The sequence below is a fragment of the Saccopteryx leptura genome, chromosome 4 (assembly GCF_036850995.1).
Source record: "Saccopteryx leptura isolate mSacLep1 chromosome 4, mSacLep1_pri_phased_curated, whole genome shotgun sequence".
NCBI classification, from domain to species: Eukaryota; Metazoa; Chordata; class Mammalia; order Chiroptera; family Emballonuridae; genus Saccopteryx; species Saccopteryx leptura.
The window spans coordinates 120,320,407-120,339,070 of NC_089506.1; the positions used below are offsets into that span (position 1 = coordinate 120,320,407).

An 18,664-nucleotide genomic window follows, 5' to 3' on the forward strand; every position below is an offset into this window, starting at 1 on the left:
CCCTGTCTTTTGGGCATGCAGCCTTTTTTACTTCTGCAGGCCAAGCCTTCCCTACCTCTAGGAGGTTTACTCACTTTATTACTTCTGGAGGCCTGACCGAGGCAATAACATCCTAGGGACTCTCATATTCTGAGCTGAGGAGGGAGCTCAGAAGGCTGAGTCTGATTAAGGAAGGAACAATGGGCCTGACCAGGTGGTGGCGCAGTGGATAGAGCGTTGGACTGGGATGCGGAGGAACCAGGTTCGAGACCCTGAGGTCGCCAGCTTGAACGTGGGCTCATCTGGTTTCTGCAGAGCTCACCAGCTTGGACCCAAGGTCGCTGGCTTGAGCAAGGGGTTACTCGGTCTGCTGTAGGCCTGCAGTCAAGGCACATATTTCGAGAAAGCAATCAATGAACAACTAAGATGTCGCAACGAAAAACTGATGATTGATGCTTCTCATCTCTCTCCGTTCCTGTCTGTCTGTCCCTATCTATCCCTCTCTCTGACTCTGTCTGTAAAAAAATAAATTAATTAATTTAAAAAAAAAAAGGAACAATGGTGAGGGCAGGTCCAGGAGTCCCTGCTCTCTCACCCTGGCCATATCCAGTAGCTGTGCCTTTGAATTCTCTTCTTCCCTGGACTGGGAGGAATGGGTGTCCTCACTCTGGGCCAGCTGCTGAGACATGGGAAGGCCTGTGGTCCCTCTTTCCTTCTCTCATCCCCTTACAACCCTCCCAGAGGCTTCCTTCCCTTCCATGTCAAGAGTTAAGGAGGTAGGGTGTGAACCTTAGCCTTACCTGACACTCTCTAAGAGTCCTGGACCACAGCCTCTTAGGGAGGCCCTAGGATTCCTGCCAAGGGATACGGGTACTTAGGAGGGCAGTATTTACCCATGCTAGGGTGTGGGCTCCTGCCTGGAGGGCTGTTTGTTCCTGAGCTCAAGTAAGCAGTTATCCCCTCAGGGAAGAAGCAGTTGTTATCTTTATAATCCCACAAAGCCACAGTGGAGAGTGGGGATTAGAAGAGTTACAGGCGAGGGATCTGGAAAGTCTTTGGGCCAGGCCCACTCTGGAGTCTGTCCTTATCCCTCAGGCTGAGGAACCTGGCAGTAGGCCAGGGTGGGGGCTCCACTCCGGCGCTGTTCTACCATGGTAGGGCTGCAGCTGCAGGAAACGGACCCCCAGTTCAGCATCCTCCTCTAGTCTGGGAGATGTCTGTCCTGTGAGGGGCGAGGCTGCCGACAACAGGAGACAGGCCGGAGACATCCCGAGCATTAGTGAGCAGAGCCAGAGCGGACTCCAGGAAGGCGGATAGGATGATAGTGGAGCTGAGAAGGCAATGAGCTGAGGCAGCCAGGATGTCACCCGCCCAGCGACTTTGGTCAGTGCTCAGTTAGATGACCCCAAGTCCCATTCCTGGCACCCCAGGTCTACGGCTCCCCTAGCTTAGGAACGTTTTCTGGTGGAATTTCACATTGGTGCTCTTCAGGTAGCCCTGGGATAGACGCACTCCTCCTCCAGGTACTGCCTTTCCTGGGGATGTTCTTCTTCCTAGGACCCCTACTCCAAGCTGGGGACCTTTTTATCATATTTAACTTGGGACAGGCCTTACACCCAGCTGTTTTGACTAAGTAGGTCTGGAGTGTAGCCTGGACATCCACATTCTTTAAAGCTCCAGGTGTTTCTGCTGTAGATCCTGATTGACAACCCCTGACAAGGTATCACTGGGATCTAGGAAGCTACATGTGTGCGCATTCATTCATTCATGCATTCATGCATTCATCATTCACTCAGCAGGTATTCACTGAACTGCTGCTCTGTGGGGGGCACTGCCATAGTTGGGAGGGGTGTGGAGAAGGAAGAAACCAGTACCTCTTCCCAAGGAATTAGCAGTCTAGCGGGAGAACCAGACATGTACATCTATAATGACAGTTCTGAACAGGGCAGACTGTGAGCCAGTTGCCAAGAGTGCTGTTGAAATGCAAACCTCCCTCCATAAGTGCAGCCCTAGGTTTTGGGACCATTTCCTAGAGCAGTCGATGTCTGAGCTGAGTCTTGGAGGAGAGGTAAGAACTGTCTAGGGCAGGGAATGTGTTCTTGGCTGGGAAAATACAAAAAAGTTATTTGCACATGAGCAGGAGAAGTGTAGCATGTGCCAGGAATGTCAGGGAAGGAGGCTGGAGAAGCCAACAGATCACAGGGCATGCACAGGACTCTGGGCTTGATTTTAAAGGTAAAGAAAGTCAGGTGACCAGACATGCATTTATTCTGGTGGGTGTTGCAGTTGATTTGAACAAAGTAGAGACTGAAGGTAGAGATTGGGGGTTGGGGAGCCGGGAGGGCCAGGTTGGGGCGAGTTGGATTCCCACTCTGATCTGGGTACCTAGTGAGATGGTAACTGCAGAAGGAGTGCTGACTCTGGCACGCACGGCCAGGTGGCGATTTCAGGGTTGGGGATATATGGACTCGGGTGCCTGTGAAACACCTGTGAGGCAGGTCAGAATTCAGGACAGTGGTCAGACTAGAAGTCTAGAAGGTATAAGCTTATTGGTGGTGGCTGCCTCCGTGGCTGTGGCTGAAGTTGCCCTGGAAATACACATACCATTGTGAAGATATGGTAGGATGGCGATGGGGGAGGCGGGGGGAAGAACAGAGTTGGAGAAGGAGGAAACAGGAATGGGAGGTTTCAACGAAGAGAGAGGACAGGCTAGGGGTCACATAGTATCCCCAGTGTCGCTCAGGGACTACCCCACCCACCATCCTCAGTGAGAAGGGAGTATGATGTCGCTGGTACATGGTCCTTTCCTAGGATCAGCTGTCTTCTTTCTGAGATTGTGTCCTTCCTGGTGTTGCATGTTACAATACTCTCCTTTTTATGAAATGATGGTTACAGAAAATGGTTTTATTCCCTAATTTTTTTCTTTAGGAACAATGAAATGCTAGCATTGCTGTGTTAGGCCCCCCACCCCTGTGTATAATGGGATCTGAAAGGTGGCAGTGGTGAGATAGATAGGGAGATCGGTGGTGACAACAGTCTGAGTGTGGCTGGGAGATGCTGATGGCAGTGGAGAGACAGATAGGGAGATCAGTGGTGACAACAGTCTGAGTGTGACTGGGAGATGCTGATGGCAGTGGTGAGACAGATAGGGAGATCAGTGGTGACAACAGTCTGAGTGGCTGGGAGATGCTGATGGCAGTGGGTTGAAAGCTGAGTGAAAGGTGAGTTAGAAAACACTGAATGCAGAAAATCTTGTTTTTGTTTTGTTTTAAACTTGGCTTTGAAGAGTAGGAGACTGTACTTGACTGTCTTTTAGTTTGGTGGAGATTTTTTTTTTAATTTTATTTATTCATTTTTAGAGAGAGGAGAGACAGAGAGGGAGAGAGAGGAGAGAGAGACAGAGAGAGAGAAGGGGGAGGAGCTGGAAGCATCAACTCCCATATGTGCCTTGACCAGGCAAGCCCAGGGTTTTGAACCGGCGACCTCAGCATTTCCAGGTCGATGCTTTATCCACTGCGCCACCACAGGTCAGGCCTTGGTGGAGATTTGAACATGCTTACACATGGCTAGTAAAGGAAGAGGTAAGGATTCAGGAGGAAGGAGGCAGGGCCAGGAGAGGGGAGAGGGGAGAACTCTGCCTTGGCAGGGACCTGGGCCCTCAAGGGACATGCCAGGCACTTCCTGCTTTCCTGTAGGGCGAGCCCCCCTTGGCCCTGGGCCTGTCCACCTGGAAGGCCCTCAGCATCATGAAGGAGCAGCTGGAGACGGTGCTGGAAGGACACCTGAAGGAACAGAAGAAGTGTCTCACCTGGAAGGTAGGCCAGAGCCTGGTTGGGATGGCAGAGAAACGGAGCTCATTCTCAGGGCCCTGACTCGCCCTGTCACCCTAGGTGGCATGACCCCACTGAGGCATCACTGAAAGTCAGAAAGAAGCCAGGGTTCCTTTCAGAGTGATGTCCTGATCCTCCTGCTATAGGAGCCCAATAGGCTGGAGCCCAGCTGAGACCAAAATGAGACGACAGAGGCAGCCGCAGGGGTTGGGTGGGGGTGGGGGGAAGGCAGCTCTTTCCCCTGTCCTTGTCCACGGCCTCTCACTCTACGGCCCCTGTCGCTCTCCAGGAGATGTGGAGGAGCAGCTTCCTGCACCACGGTAACCGCTGCTCCTGTTTCCACTGGCCGGGTGCCTCACTCATGCTCCTGGCTGTGCTGCTGCTGCTGAGCTGCTATGGGGGCCAGCCGGCCGGCAGGTACACAGCTGCTGTGCAGCCTTTCCCACCACGGGTCTCAGCCTGTCCCTTTCCTGACTCAGAGGAGTTGGCCTGCCCCCCTAAGACATCCCAGGGTAGATGGGCTGTGGCCCCTAAGTTGCCCCACCACCAGCACCTGGGTTGTTTAGGGATCCTCAGTCCCTTGGTGGGCTGCTGGCAGAACCAGAACTCGACACTCTTTTCAGGAGGGACTGGGTGGGGTGTGAGTGTGGAGTGCGCTGGTGCCAGTAACCTTCACCCCTTCCCGCCAGCCACGGGGTGGAGCTGGTGAACGCCTCGGCGCTGTTTCTCTTGCTACTTCTCAATCTTATCCTCATTGGGCGGCAAGATCAGCTGAAACGTCGGGAGGTAGAGCGGAGGCTCCGTGGGATCATTGACCAAATTCAAGGTGAGACCCAGGGTCAGGCATGTCGGGTGGGAAAAGCTACCCTGTGATGGGTCAGAGCCCAAAAAACTGCCCTTGAGCCCCAGCACATAAGTGTTGCTTCAGCATTCTTGGGGCTCTTGGCATCAAGTGGGTTAGCAGGATGCCCTGTGTTCTTGAGCAGGACAGTGAGAGCCATGGAGCAGCTGTGGGTACCCAGGCAGTGGCCTGGGCAAGCAGGAAGGCTAATAGCAGCCCTGTTGGCTTGCAGGCTTGTTCTGTCAGTTGGGAGACTAACAGGGAAGACCATCTCTCTTGGCAAGAGGACAGTTGAAATTTTTCTCTTCCAAGTCTGCCTTTTCTGATAGTACTGGGCCAGGGGAGGTGGGAAGGTGGCCTAGAGAAGTCTGAGATACCTGCAAGAATTAGGGCTGGGGGCAGGGAGTCAGGAGCCAAGGTGGAGCAGCACAGTTCCTAAAGGTGAAGGGAATTGCTCGGGCAGGCAGATTTCTGCTTGCCCAGCCCCTCAGCTAGTGCTTCTGAAGTCCCAGTGATGGATCCAGGATGATATTAAACCCTTTTGTCTTGTAAGAGAAGCAGCGCCTACTCTCATGAGACCTTTCTCTAACAGTAGTAGGCAGTGGAGGTTGAGGTGCTAAGTGAGAATCTGATATGATTAACTCATTGCAGCCATGTGCCTGGCACTGGGAGCACAGCGGTGACTGGGAAAGATGGGCCCTGCTCTCTGGGAGCTTAATCTCTTGTTCAGGAACCATCAGTGGTTCCCTCTTGCTTATCAAAACCATTCCACATGGCTTCCCAGAACCTCTGGCACAGACTCTGACCTTTCTTTCCAGCTTCTTGTTTTGCTCCCCATCCTCACCATTCCCAAACCCACTGAGGACTTCCCTGCCCCCCAGCCTTTGTCCTGCTGTCCCTCTGCCTGGCATGCTCTCCCTCGCTGTCTCCAGCTGGTAAAAGTCTCATCCATTCTTCAGTGTTCCCTCTTCCATTAAGCCATCTGTGATTGCTCCAGCTCTTCTGTGCTTTGCAGCTCTGGGATCTTTCCTAACATGTAAAAAAAATTTTTTTATTTTTTTTTACAGGGACAGAGAGAGAGAGGGATAGATAGGGACAGACAGACAGGAATGGAGAGAGATGAGAAGCATCAATCATCAGTTTTTTGTTCCGACACCTTAGTTGTTCATTGATTGCTTTCTCATATGTGCCTTGACCGTGGACCTTCAGCAGACCGAGTAACCCTTTGCTCAAGCCAGCGACCTTGGGTACAAGCTGGTGAGCTTTTTGCTCAAACCAGATGAGCCCGCACTCAAGCTGGCGACCTCGGGGTCTTGAATCTGGGTCCTCCGCACCCCAGTCCGACGCCCTATCCACTGCGCCACTGCCTGGTCAGGCAAAAAATTCTTTTTATTTATTAATTTTACAGAGAGAGGGAGGGAGGGAGAGAGAGAGAGAGAGAGAGGGAGGGAGAAAGAGAGAGAGAGGGAGAAACATTGATTTGTTTTTTCACTTATTTATGCATTTAGCGGTTGATTCTTTAATGTGCTCTGACTGGAATCAAACCCTCAACCTTGGTGTATTCAGATGATGCTCTAACCAACTGAGCTACCCGACTAGGGCTTTTCCAAACATCTTAGCAAATGTGTTTGCCTTGTTTGGAGTTACCTGCCCACGTGTTTCATCTCCCCTCCTAGGTTATGGCTCCTTAAGGGCAGGGACTGTGTCGCCCTCACCTTTTACTTTTGTACCCCCATGGGGCTCGCACACCCCTCAAAGTCATCAGACATGTTTGTGAAATGTATTTAAAAGGAACCGGGGGTACAGAGAATAAAAACATCAGGTGTTCAGAGGAGGCGTTAGTGCCTGGACTGAGTGTTTGGGAAAGGTTTCACAGGAGAGTCAACTTTGAAAGACGAAAATGTTGGAAAGAATGGCCTGTGTTGACACAGGATTTCAGAGAGAGGGTTCATGTGCAGGCCGAGCTTCGTGGTGTGTGCTAGGCCTGGCTGGTATGTGGAACCCTGGGTGAAGTGGTCTCCCTCTTTCCATTGTTGTCAGATGCCCTCAGGGATGGCAAGGCGATCAAGTGGTCAGATACCATATACCCTGACCTCCACATGCCCTTTGCACCATCCTGGTCTCTGCACTGGGCCTACAGAGATGGACATCTGGTCAACCTGCCAGTTAGCCTCTTGGTAGAAGGAGACATCATAGCTCTGAGGCCCGGCCAGGAATCATTTGCCTCTCTGAGGGGAATCAAGGTAGCCAGAGACTTTTCTCCTTCCCTGGAAATGCTGTGGGGGCGTCCACAGGCAATGGTGGGACGGTCCCAGGCTTAATCCTAAAGCTCCCTGATCAGCTCATAGGCTTATTGGCATGGGCTCTAGGGGATCCGAGAATGGCTGGGACATCTTTCTCCACCTTGTCCTGTTCTTCTCTGATCATCAAGCTACTAGGAATCCAGTCCCACAGGCCCCATCGCAACTGACTCTTTGCTAACTGATGGTCCCTAACCTGTGAGATATCTCCACTTAGCTGGAACTGTCAAGGAAGAGTGGCCTCCAACAGAAGCCATTTCATTGCCCTCACCCTCCTCCCCTTCATCCCTGGCAGGATGATGAGCACATTGTTTTGGAACCAGGAGACCTGTTTCCCCCTTTCTCTCCACCCCCCTCCCCTCGGGGAGAAGTGAAGAAAGGGCCACAGAACCCCCAGCAGTACCGGCTCTTCCGCGTCCTTGAGACCCCTGTGATTGACAACATCCGGTAGGAGTGCTGCTATGCCTTTCTCCTGCCCTTACCCCAACTTTTCATCTTCCACAGTGCCTCTGTGAGCAGGGCGGGTGACAAGGAAGGAGCCTGTCCATACTGAGACCCTCTAGGACAGGCCTTTCTGTAGGTTCTCTCTTTAGCATTGTCTTGTGAGCATTCTTAGACTGGGTGTTGCTCCCCTCTTGGTCTGAACTCTGAAGGGATGGCTCTGGAGGCCATCTCCCAGCACAGGCCACTCTCCCAGGGGCTGCTTGGCTGGGGCTGAAGAACAGGAGGGAATTGCAGGCCTTGGTGATGCTCAGTGAAGATGTGGATTTCTGGCCATTCCCTTGAGCAGAGGGGTCACCTCTTTCTGCAGATGGTGCCTGGACATGGCCCTGTCCCGCCCTGTCACCGCTCTGGACAATGAGAGGTTCACAGTGCAGTTGGTGATGCTGCACTATGCCATGCCTGTGGTCCTGGTGCGTGAGGCTGGGCCACTGGGGCAGGGGAGGGAAGTGGGAGACTTCAGGGCCAGCTCAGGTGAGTGTGTGAGTGGAAATAGGGTCCCAGAGTGTGCCAGCCAGTGTTAGGGGGAAGTGGGCAGAGGAAGGGGAGTCTTAGAGCCTGAGTCCTTCTCTGGGGGCAGGGGGTTAAGGCTTCATCTTCCCACTCCCAACAGGCCAGCTTCCTCATCACCAATGCCCTGCGCTTCATGCTGAATGCCCCCGGCACCACATCCTGGCCGTATACGCTCCTCCAGCTACAGGTAACAACCCTCCTTTCTTCTCGGTCATTCTGTTTTGTTTTGTTTTTCTGTGGAGGCTGGTTCTCCTCATGTTTCCTGACTATCCCCCCTTCTCTGCAGCCCAGGGATCCCCCAGGCTTCAGCTTAAGAACACCTGCTTTTCTTCCTCCCTCCCTGCCCCGACATCTGTCCCTTTCCACTCAGGGAATGACCCTAGGGTGGCGGAAGCCCTGCCCTCCTTCCCTGCAGACCAGCAGCACTTTGGGCACCATCAGTGTGGTTCCTTTTCTCCTAGGTGAATGGTGTCCTCCCTATCCTACCCCTGCTCTTTCCTGTGCTATGGGTTCTGGCGACCGCCTGTGGAGAAGCCCGTGTCCTGGCCCAGATGAGCAAGGGCTCCCCTAGTTCCCTGGTAGGTTTTTCCAAAGCAGCTGTGGGAATGTGCAAAAAGAATGAAAACAGGAACCAAAGAGGTAGTTGCCTGTGCCCCAGCGACCCGGAGTGGAAATCCAGCCCTCCCATGGGCCCAGCGTAGGGGCTGGCCCTGGGCAGTTCCCCCAGATCGTTGCTCTCTCCAGTCCAGAAGAGCCTCCAGAACAGGCCCTGGGTAGGGTAAGCATCCATCCTGGCTCTCAGCAGACAGGGAATCAGGGACTCCCAGTGTCCTTTGCCACAGCCTTGCTGGTGTGGGGCCTCCATCTGCCAACATGGAGGCCTGTGTGAGGAGGGCGTTTTCCTCCTCAAGGCTCACCTCCTTCTCTGTGCAGCTGTCCAAGTTCTCGGAGGATACTCTCAGCAGCTATACAGAAGCCATCTCCACTCAGGTATGCTCACCTAGAATGGATTCTTCCCTAGCTCTCTTCTCGAACTCTGTGAGTCCACTACTTTATGACCTCCTAGCCTCTAGCCAAGTCCCCATCTCACATGGGCAGTGTGTTGCCCTGTCGAGACAAATGGCTCCCCACCTCGACTCCTGGTGCCCCTGGACTGTGTCCTCTAGGTGGCCCCAGAGTCTGTCTCCTGGGAGATGTGGCTAGTCCCAAATGGCCTCATGAACTTTCTCCCACCAGGAAATGCTACGCTGCATTTGGGGCCACTTTCTGCAGGTGGTTCAGGGAACGTCGCCCACGCTGAGTCACAGCTCCAGCCTGCTGCACAGCCTGGGCTCTGTCACGGTGAGGGCAGGCCCTGTGGGAAGACCCTGCTTCAGCAGGCTGGCTTTCTGGCTGCATTTGGATGCTAGCCTCCCACTCGAGTGACCCCTGACAAGTTGGGAAATGCCAAGCCCCTTTCCCAATCTCCATCTTTCCCTGCAGGTCCTGTGCTGTGTGGACAAACAGGGGATCCTGTCATGGCCAAACCCCAGCCCGGAGACCGTGCTGTTCTTCAGCGGGAAGGTGGAGCCACCGCATAGCAGCCACGAGGACCTGACGGATGACCTGTCCACCCACTCCTTCTGCCACCCCGAGATAGAGGAGGAGGTAAGGCCTCAGGGAGGGTGAAGCTGGGAGGGAGAAGGAGAGCTCCGACACTATTAGGATCTGCTTCTGAGCAGTTCAGGTGGAGCCCCAGACAAGGCAGTGAAGGGCTGTGACCACCCTGCGTCTGGTCCATAGCAGCCATCAGGAACCTGGTCCGAGGCCTATGCTCTTTGTTCTCCTCAGCTGCACGAACGAGACGCCCTCCTGACTGGCTCCCTCAATACTACCCTACACCTTTCCAATGAGCAGGAGCATGAGAACTGGCCTGCTGATGGTCCCAAGCCCCCTGAACTCTATTCTCACCACAAAGCACATGGCCGCAGCAAACACCCATCTGGCTCAAATGTGAGCTTCAGCAGGGACACAGAGGGTGGTGAAGAAGAGCCTGGCAAGGTGAGGGGAGAGGGTGGAGAGCAGCCCCTCGGTCAGGCACAGGCTCTGGCCCCTCCTGCTGCAAGGGCCCCAGGGACAGCCCAGCCTGGGTAGATGGCACCAAAAGCACAGGGTCTCAGGTAGGTCTCCAGGTCTGGCCAAGCAGGCAGGACACCTCCTGTGGCTTCACCCTGGGCTCCTCTGTGAAGTTGGGCCCTTGCTCCCTTTCCGGGTCTCGCTGATGGTCATTGGTGGGAGAGGCCCCTTCCTCCTAGTCACAGCCTTCTAGACACAGAGAGCCAGCAGCTCCCTCTAAAATATTTTTCCTGCTGAGAAAGATCCTTCATTGTTTCCTCTTTGGTCTGGTCACTGTCTTCTTAGGTATTGCCAGTGTTGTTGGGCACAGAATCTAGAAGCAGCCAGGAGCCCAAGAAAGACAGGGATGGAATTTCTGTGAGGGATGGGGAAGCATGAGCACCCTGTACTGGGAAGGGGTGCCTTCTCTCAGGTGCACCCCTCCCCATCTGAGGTCCCCCGTTCCCTTCCCTGTTTCCCCCAGACCCAGCCTGGGCTGGAGGGCGAGCCCTACGAAGCAGAAGACTTTGTGTGTGACTATCACCTGGAGATGCTGAGCCTGTCGCAGGACCAGCAGAACCCCTCCCGCATCCAGTTCGATGACTCCAACTGGCAGGTCCACCTCACCTCTCTCAAGCCCTTGGGCCTCAACGTGCTGCTGAACCTGTGCAATGCCAGTGTCACCGAGCGGCTGTGCCGGTTCTCAGACCACCTATGCAACATCGCCCTGCAAGAGAGCCATAGTGCTGTGCTGCCCGTCCATGTGCCCTGGGGCCTCTGTGAGCTCGCCCGCCTCATTGGTATGTGGCTGCCAACTCCTAATAGTCTAGTCCTGGGCATGGCGTTTATTGAGATCACTGTGAACCCTTTTAGCTTCTGATCATCCCCTTTAACCAGGCACTGCTGTTTGACAGTGCTTCGTGAAAAAATAACTTGGGATGGAGAGGTGGCATGGATTTTGCGCCATGCCAGGGAGGAGGGAGCAGCGGTGTGGGTTTCCTCCAGAGGCCCCGAGTGCTGTCCTCCTTCTGCAGGCTTCACTCCTGGGGCCAAGGAGCTCTTTAAGCAGGAGAACCACCTGGCGCTCTACCGTCTCCCCAGTGCTGAGACGGTGAAGGAGAGCTCCATGGGGAGGCTGTCTTATGTCACCAAGCGGCGACCCCCGCTCAGCCACATGATCAGCCTCTTCATCAAGGACACCACCACCAGTGAGCCTCCCGTGCCTGGGGCAGGGCTTTACTCTCATCATCCTTTTCAGGGAGTGCTGGGCCGCTGAGCACTAGACAGCTTCCTAAGACCTCAGATATGGCAGGGATTGGATTGGGGAACCAGGGCTGGGATGGTGGTGGTCACAGAGGATGGGACTGTCTGAATGATGGGCAGCTTAGTGAGCCAGCGGCTTTCTACTCAGGCTCTCTGTGGTGAGGCCTATATAGTTTCCTCCCCACCAGGGACTCTCTAGCACTTCTCAAGAATGGCAGTGAGTTACCCATGAGGTCAGAATGAGGGGGAGGGGTGGCCTGAGGCACTCATAGTCTGGTCTTTATTCACTCTCCCAGGCACAGAACAGATGCTGTCCCATGGTACAGCGGATGTGGTCTTGGAGGCCTGCACAGACTTCTGGGATGGAGCTGACATCTACCCTCTTTCGGGTTCTGACAGGTGAAGAAACACACATCAGTGGCCAGAGCAGTCAGCTCAGGCAGTGTACCTTCCTGGCTTATAGGCATGGGGCATCCCAACCATTCCCCTCACTTCCGCCTGCTTCTCTGGCAGAAAGAAAGTGTTGGATTTTTACCAGCGAGCCTGCCTGTCTGGTTACTGCTCCGCCTTCGCCTATAAGCCCATGAGCTGCACCTTGTCCTCTCAGCTCAATGGCAAGTGCATTGAGCTGGTGCAGGTGCCTGGCCAGAGCAGCATTTTCACTATGTGTGAGCTGCCCAGCACCGTCCCCATCAAGCTGAGCACCCACCGCAACAGCTGGAGCTCTGACGGTACAGTGCGCGGCCATCCCAGTGGGGGCCAAGAGAGGGGAGGGCTTTCCAAGGGCAATGGAATCAGTCATAGCAGAGGGGACAGAGGACACAAGCCTGGACCCAGAACACTGCAGTGGCACTTAACTGTCACCACTGTCTGGTGACGGTGAACCAGTCCCTTAATCTTCTCATGTATAAACTAGGTGCTTCCTCTGCCCTCCTCACAGCTTTATTGTGACACTCCAGTGGGATAATATATAGAAAACCACTTTCTTTAAAAGTTTTACAACAGTGGCAGTCATAGAGCACTAGCGTATTTGAATCAGACAAAAGGCCAGATCACAAACCCTGCCAGAACAGAGGGACTCAGAGCTCCACTGTTCCCTCCCCCTCCCCACTCTGCCAAACACAGGGGGGCTTATGACCCAAAAGACTATAAATTGAAGCCATTGCCAAGGGTGGGGCCAGCGCCCTTGCCTGGACCAGGGCTGGGCTGCTGTTACTCTGTAAGATTGTCACTGGACTAATGAGTGCCTTTCATTGTCTTTTCTCCTGTGTCTGTTGGCTCCTTCATGTGTCCTGGCTGTGTGCATGCATGGCTGTGTGTGGTCCCCTGGGGCCTGCGTGGTCTTTGATTTGGGTATGGCATCTGTGTGTGTGGTCCTGGGCTACATCCTGGAATTTGCTGGTTTCTGGGTATCCTGACTGGGCCGTGTCTTGGCTGGTCTCTGTGTCTTGTACCTACCTGAAGAAGGGATCGGGGAGGTGCTGGAGAAGGAAGACTGCATGCAGGCCCTGAGCGGCCAGATCTTCATGGGCATGGTGTCCTCTCAGTACCAGGCCCGGCTTGACATCGTGCGCCTCATTGACGGCCTGGTCAATGCCTGCATTCGCTTCGTCTATTTCTCTTTGGAGGATGAGCTCAAAAGCAAGGTGAGGAGAGCCACCCCCTCTGCCACCACTGACCTTTGTTCCCACAGGCTTTTGGGCCCACCTGTTCATTGCCATCTGTCTTTTACAGGTGTTTGCAGAAAAGATGGGCCTGGAGACAGGCTGGAACTGCCACATTTCCCTCACGCCCAATGGGGACATGCCCGGCTCTGAGATCCCCCACTCTAGCCCCAGCCACGCTGGCTCCCTGCACGATGATCTGAATCAGGGTGAGGGCAAAGGTTTGTGGTGGGGACAAGGTGAGTGTGGGTGGCTCCTCCCTCATGGAACTATACTAGAAAGAGTTATATGGAGCCCTCCTGATACATACATTCCCTTGGAAAATGGCTCCAGTCTCCCTGCATTACGGAGGAGAGGAGACCCACAGGCAGGAAGTTCTGTGCAATCTGCAGGGCAAGGAGTGGGGCCCCCAGAAGGCTGGCCCCAAGGTAAGGGATGGGCTTTCATCCCCACAGTGTCCCGAGATGACACAGAAGGGCTCCTATTGGAGGAGGAGGGTCACTCGGACCTCATTAGCTTCCAGCCTACGGACAGTGATCTCCCCAGCTTCCTGGAGGACCCCAACCGGGTATGGCAGCAGGGTCTGTGCCCCATGCTCCTGGAAATGGCACATGGCTGGTCCAGGACAGAGAAGGGAAGGAGGGTCAAGGGACCTTTCTCACTGAACCTGAGACCACTGGCATCTGCTCTCTCCAGGCCAAGCTGCCTCGGGGCATCCACCAAGTGCGACCCCACCTGCAGAACATCGACAATGTGCCCCTGCTAGTGCCCCTTTTCACCGACTGTACCCCTGAGAGTGAGTACTGCAGCCATGGCGACTCAAGCAGCCTGCACTTCCAGTGAGTGCTGCCAAGGCCTGGCATCCCATGGGCTCTTGAGGGGGTGTTAGTTTCCCATGTAGGGAGCAAAGGAATCTGGGCTGGAAGGAGCTGGAGAGTATTGTGCTTAGAGCCATAGGTGTGCCTCTTCTAGGGGGTCAGAAGTATCATATGAGTAGGTAGGATGGTTGCAAAGGGGAGCCCACTTCTGTTCTCTCCTGTTCTCCAGTCTTTGGATCTCTGCCCAGTGCCTTACATGGGTCTCCACCTGCCTGACTCTGTGCCCCGACTCTTCCCCCTCAGCCATGTACGAGATGATCAAGATCATGCAGGAGTATGGGGAGGTGACCTGCTGCCTGGGCAGCTCTGCCAACCTGAGGAATAGCTGCCTGTTCCTCCAGAGCGACATCAGGTCAGGGGGGCATTGCTTCTATGTCCTGGAGACCCTAGACTTGGGCTTGCATGGAGCTGGGGCATATTTAATGGCTGATCATGCCATAAAATATGCCCCAGGGGAACAGAGGACTTGGGCATGGTGGAGAGAAGAGGGGGAAGATGCTTGCCCAGTCTTTAGCGAGTGCAGCTGATGGGTACATGTTCCCCTGTGCTGCGCAGCATTGCCCTGGACCCCCTGTACCCTTCCCGCTGCTCCTGGGAGACCTTTGGCTACACTACCAGCACCAACATGGCCCAGGCCTCCGATGGCCTTTCTCCTCTGCAGCTTTCAGGGCAGCTTAACAGCCTGCCCTGCTCTCTGACCTTCCGCCAGGAGGAAACCATCAGCATCATCCGCCTCATCGAGCAGGTGGGGCCTCGGGCTAGCCGTAGGGGGTTGTAGGGCCTGCTTGGAGTGGAGGCATCATGACACAGGATCGATCTGGGCTGCTAAGGGCCAGTTCACCTCCAGGCAAAGCTCTCCCAGGCAGTTTGGTTTGCAGGAACATCAGGGCATCTGGTTCTTGGCTGAGGTTTGTCAGCTATAGAGTCTGAGGGAGGCCACAATCTGTTTCTCCCGGTCCCTAGGCTCGGCACGCCACCTATGGCATTCGCAAGTGCTTCCTCTTTCTGCTGCAGTGCCAGCTATCTCTCGTGGTCATCCAGGTGAGCTGGGCCAGACAGACATTGTTCCCACCCACCCCCACCTGCTTCTTTGCCCAAGGGCCAGTTGAGTCAGGTCAGTTGGGAGGCTGGGAGAATGCAGTGCAGCTGAAGGACCCCCAGAGTCTCTCTGAAACCACTGGGCTATTGGAAATGGCCCCATGAGCAGAATAGTGTCCCCTCTAGCCCCAGCTCCTCATGGCCTGGACATGAGCATCTGTGTGGGCACAAGGTGAGGCAGCCTAGGGCTCGTGGTATCCTACTATTTGTCAGAATCTAATCATGCTTCCTGGGCTCTTCTGGTCTAGTTCCTCTCTTGCCTAGTCCAACTGCCACCACTGCTCAGTACCACCGACATCCTGTGGCTATCCTGCTTTTGCTATCCTCTGCTCAGGTGAGAAGCTGGCCACCCCTCCGTGCCAGGCAGGCAGGTTTGGGATGTCACCGAGCATCCCCAGGAGCCCAGGTTCAGGGAGCCTGCTCAGTGCTCACTTCCTCTGGCACAGGGAGCCCCAGGGGATGCCCCTTATCATATTCCTCTTACCCACCAACCCTTACTTTCAAGACTCCTAAAAGGCTTCCTATGTGGGAATTGGGAGACAGAGGGTTACAGTCGCCGCCCTTCACCCAGTCTCTGCTTTTCAGCATCTCTCTGCTGGGAAAGCCCCCCCATAGCTCCATCATGTCTATGGCAACAGGGAAAAACCTTCAGTTCATTCCTAAGAAGGTAAGTGAAGTAGAGCCTATGAGCCTGGGACTTTCTTTTTTTTTTTTTTTGAAGCTGGAAACGGGGAGAGACAGTCAGACAGACTCCCGCATGTGCCCGACCGGGATCCAACCGGCACACCCACCAGGGGCGACGCTCTGCCCCTTCCGGGGCGTCGCTCTGCGCGACCAGAGCCACTCTAGCGCCTGGGGTAGAGGCCAAGGAGCCATCCCCAGTGCCCGGGCCATCTTTGCTCCAATGGAGCCTTGGCTGCAGGAGGGGAAGAGAGAGACAGAGAGGAAGGAGGGGGTGGGGGTGGAGAAGCAAATGGGCGCTTCTCCTATGTGCCCTGGCCGGGAATCGAACCCGGGTCCCCTGCACGCCAGGCCGACGCTCTACCGCTGAGCCAACCCGCCAGGGCCAAGCCTGAGACTTTCTAAAGGAATGTGAACATGGAAGGGGCTGATCCTTGGGGAAGGGAGTATTCAGGATGGGGGCTCCCACTACAATGTCTCTATCCAAAGGGGTGGTGGTAGTACAAAGCTGGGAAGGATCCTCACCTGGGTAGGCAGTCCCTGCTCCTGTCCCCCTGCCCAGACCTGCCATTTACTGAAGAGCCCATTGAATTCGGGTGCCGGAGGGGCTGCAGCCTCTGGAGTGATGGGCCTCCTTCCTCCCGCAGACCCAGCAGTACTTCCTGCTGTGCTTTTTGCTCAAGTTTAGCCTCACCATCAGCTCGTGCCTCATCTGCTTTGGCTTCACACTTCAGAGCTTCTGTGACAGCTCCCGGGCCCGCAACCTCACCAACTGTTCCTCCATCATGCTGCCAAGGTGGGTCCCTCCCCTGGTCCTCCACCTTACGTCCCAGACCACTTCTCTTGGCATAGAGGGGGCTGAGCCCACCCCTTGCTTTGGCAGCCATGCTGACACGGCTCCAGCCTGGTTTGATGACTTTGCCAACGGGCTGCTGTCAGCTCAGAAGCTTGCTGCCGCCCTGATTGTCCTGCACACTGGTGAGGGGCTCCCGAAGGGGGCCAGTGGTGGCTGATGGGGGTGCCCCAGGAACCAGGCCTCAGGCCAGGACAAGTCTGACACCCCTTCTAACCCCATCTTCTCTAGTATTCATTTCTATTACCCACGTGCATCGCACCAAGCCCCTGTGGAGAAGGAGTCCCTTGACAAACCTCTGGTGGTCTGTGACGGTTCCTGTGGTGTGAGTATGGCTTAGATGGAGGAAGATGGAGGATGGAACGGGGGGCTGGGGACTATGGCAGGGCTACGATTTGAGGATGGGGCTTGGGGTTGAAGGGTGGACTTTTTTTTTTTTTTTTACATGGACAGATAGAGAGTCAGAGACTGGGATAGATAGGGACAGACAGGAATGGAGAGAGAGATGAGAAGCATCAATCATCAGTTTTTCATTGCGACACCTTAGTTGTTCATTGATTACTTTCTCATATGGACCGCGGGCCTTCAGCAGACCGAGTAACCCCTTGTTTGAGCCAGCGACCTTGGGTCCAAGGCTGGTGAGCTTTTTGCTCAGATGAGCCCACGCTCAAGCTGGTGACCTCGGGGTCTCAAACCTGGGTCCTCCGCATCACAGTCCGATGCTCTATCCACTGCGCCACCACCTGGTCAGGCGAAGGGTGGACTTCTTGAGGTACTGTTGTAGGGAAGGGAGCAATAAGACCCAGATTGACACAGGGCTGCCACCCCCTCTTGCAGGCTGCTGGGACAGGTGGTCCAGACGGCAGTTGACGTGCAGCTGTGGACACACAGGGACAGCCATGTCCACTTTGGCCTGGAGGATGTGCCTCTGTTGACATGGCTCCTGGGCTGCCTGTCCCTGGTCCTTGTAGTAGTCACCAATGAGATTGTGAAGCTGCATGAGATTCGGTAAGCTACTAGCAGGGCATTCTCTCTGAGCCCAGGCATGTCCTCTAAGCCTGTCACCTCCTGGGCACCATTCCCTTGCCTTCTTGCTACCCACCCCTGCCACCTCCTGTGTCCTGCCCTGACCCCTGATGAATGGATCTGTGCTAACCTGGACTTTAATCTCTTGCCCCACCAGGGTCCGGGTCCGTTACCAGAAGCGACAAAAGCTGCAGTTTGAAACCAAGCTGGGCATGAACTCTCCCTTCTGAGCTATTGGTCATGGTGGCCAGAGTGGCACTGGTCCCTGGAACTAACACCAGACCCATTTGACTCTGGGGAGTTGGTATCACGGATGTTTCAGGGTTTGCTCTTGTGTCCCATGGCATTGGAGGCCCAGATCCTTGTGTCAGACCCAGCTGTTGTCTTGACCCCCAGGGCTTTTGTGGAGAAGCTGATGAGCAAGGCCTTGTCAGGACAGTCTTGACTTCCCTGGGCCTCACCAGCGGCATTCTTGAATGTATGACCTCATGTGCTTAGTAGAGGTCTCTCAGGCTCCTCCATCTATGGGCTGCCCCTCTTTAGGGTCCCCTAACTCGGTCCCCTAACTCTGGGTCCTCTGCTCTGGAGCCTCTGGGCAGGGCTATGAACTGTGAGGCTAGGGCATCAATCTTTTTTGGAAGAGCTCTGGCAGCCATGGGAAGCCCAGTCAACTCAAGACCAGTGGTGAAGGCCAGGGTGATGGTGTACCATCCCTGAGCCCTTCATCCTGTCTTCCTAGGGCAGGGCCTGGGTGTGGCTGAGCATTCCCCTCTCTCCTCCTGCAGGGGGTATCGCAGCACCCTGAGGTAGAGAAGGGCCCCACCTTGCCCTGTAACCTTCTCCTGTGCTTGCCCTCAAGCTGGCCACAAGCGTCAGTCTTGGGGATATGGCCCAGGGCTCTTTTTGGCCCCCCACATAGATATCCTTGAGAATGTTTTTACCGATGTATATTTTTTACTGGAAATGAGCCTTTTAGGAATGAATGGAGACTGGTTTGTATTAAAACTTATATAAATTGCTTATGAAAAACCTGTGGCTGGTCCATGAGGCAGCCACTGAGAGGAGGAGAGGACATCCCAAGCCTTCCTCCTTCCGCATCGCAGGAGCCCCAGGGTCCTGCTCTGATGTCCGTGGCACAGATCA

The 18,664-nt window shown here is 54.8% G+C and overlaps 1 protein-coding gene across 8 annotated transcripts in view; it reads left to right on the top strand.

Moving 5' to 3' along the window:
* The window catches only part of TMEM94 (transmembrane protein 94), a 31,689-nt gene extending 13,037 nt beyond the window's left edge, over positions 1-18,652 (top strand). The window contains exons 3-32 of one of the 8 annotated variants that reach the window (XM_066381163.1): positions 3,675-3,794; positions 4,099-4,226; positions 4,499-4,635; positions 6,691-6,893; positions 7,246-7,397; positions 7,762-7,864; positions 8,065-8,151; positions 8,426-8,542; positions 8,898-8,954; positions 9,201-9,305; positions 9,447-9,611; positions 9,795-10,004; positions 10,543-10,858; positions 11,093-11,266; positions 11,618-11,720; positions 11,835-12,052; positions 12,786-12,967; positions 13,056-13,206; positions 13,441-13,553; positions 13,682-13,781; positions 14,107-14,215; positions 14,419-14,608; positions 14,827-14,904; positions 15,210-15,295; positions 15,547-15,628; positions 16,290-16,438; positions 16,526-16,620; positions 16,727-16,820; positions 17,333-17,503; positions 17,679-18,652. In XM_066381163.1, the coding sequence (XP_066237260.1) occupies positions 3,675-3,794; positions 4,099-4,226; positions 4,499-4,635; positions 6,691-6,893; positions 7,246-7,397; positions 7,762-7,864; positions 8,065-8,151; positions 8,426-8,542; positions 8,898-8,954; positions 9,201-9,305; positions 9,447-9,611; positions 9,795-10,004; positions 10,543-10,858; positions 11,093-11,266; positions 11,618-11,720; positions 11,835-12,052; positions 12,786-12,967; positions 13,056-13,206; positions 13,441-13,553; positions 13,682-13,781; positions 14,107-14,215; positions 14,419-14,608; positions 14,827-14,904; positions 15,210-15,295; positions 15,547-15,628; positions 16,290-16,438; positions 16,526-16,620; positions 16,727-16,820; positions 17,333-17,503; positions 17,679-17,751 (4,068 nt within the window). In that variant the 3' untranslated portion in view covers positions 17,752-18,652. The remainder of the gene's footprint in view (positions 1-3,674; positions 3,795-4,098; positions 4,227-4,498; positions 4,636-6,690; positions 6,894-7,245; positions 7,398-7,761; positions 7,865-8,064; positions 8,152-8,425; positions 8,543-8,897; positions 8,955-9,200; positions 9,306-9,446; positions 9,612-9,794; positions 10,005-10,542; positions 10,859-11,092; positions 11,267-11,617; positions 11,721-11,834; positions 12,053-12,785; positions 12,968-13,055; positions 13,207-13,440; positions 13,554-13,681; positions 13,782-14,106; positions 14,216-14,418; positions 14,609-14,826; positions 14,905-15,209; positions 15,296-15,546; positions 15,629-16,289; positions 16,439-16,525; positions 16,621-16,726; positions 16,821-17,332; positions 17,504-17,678) is intronic. The other 7 variants (XM_066381167.1, XM_066381164.1, XM_066381168.1 and 4 more) reach the window with 7 other exon arrangements.
* Positions 18,653-18,664: the final 12 nt, after the last annotated feature.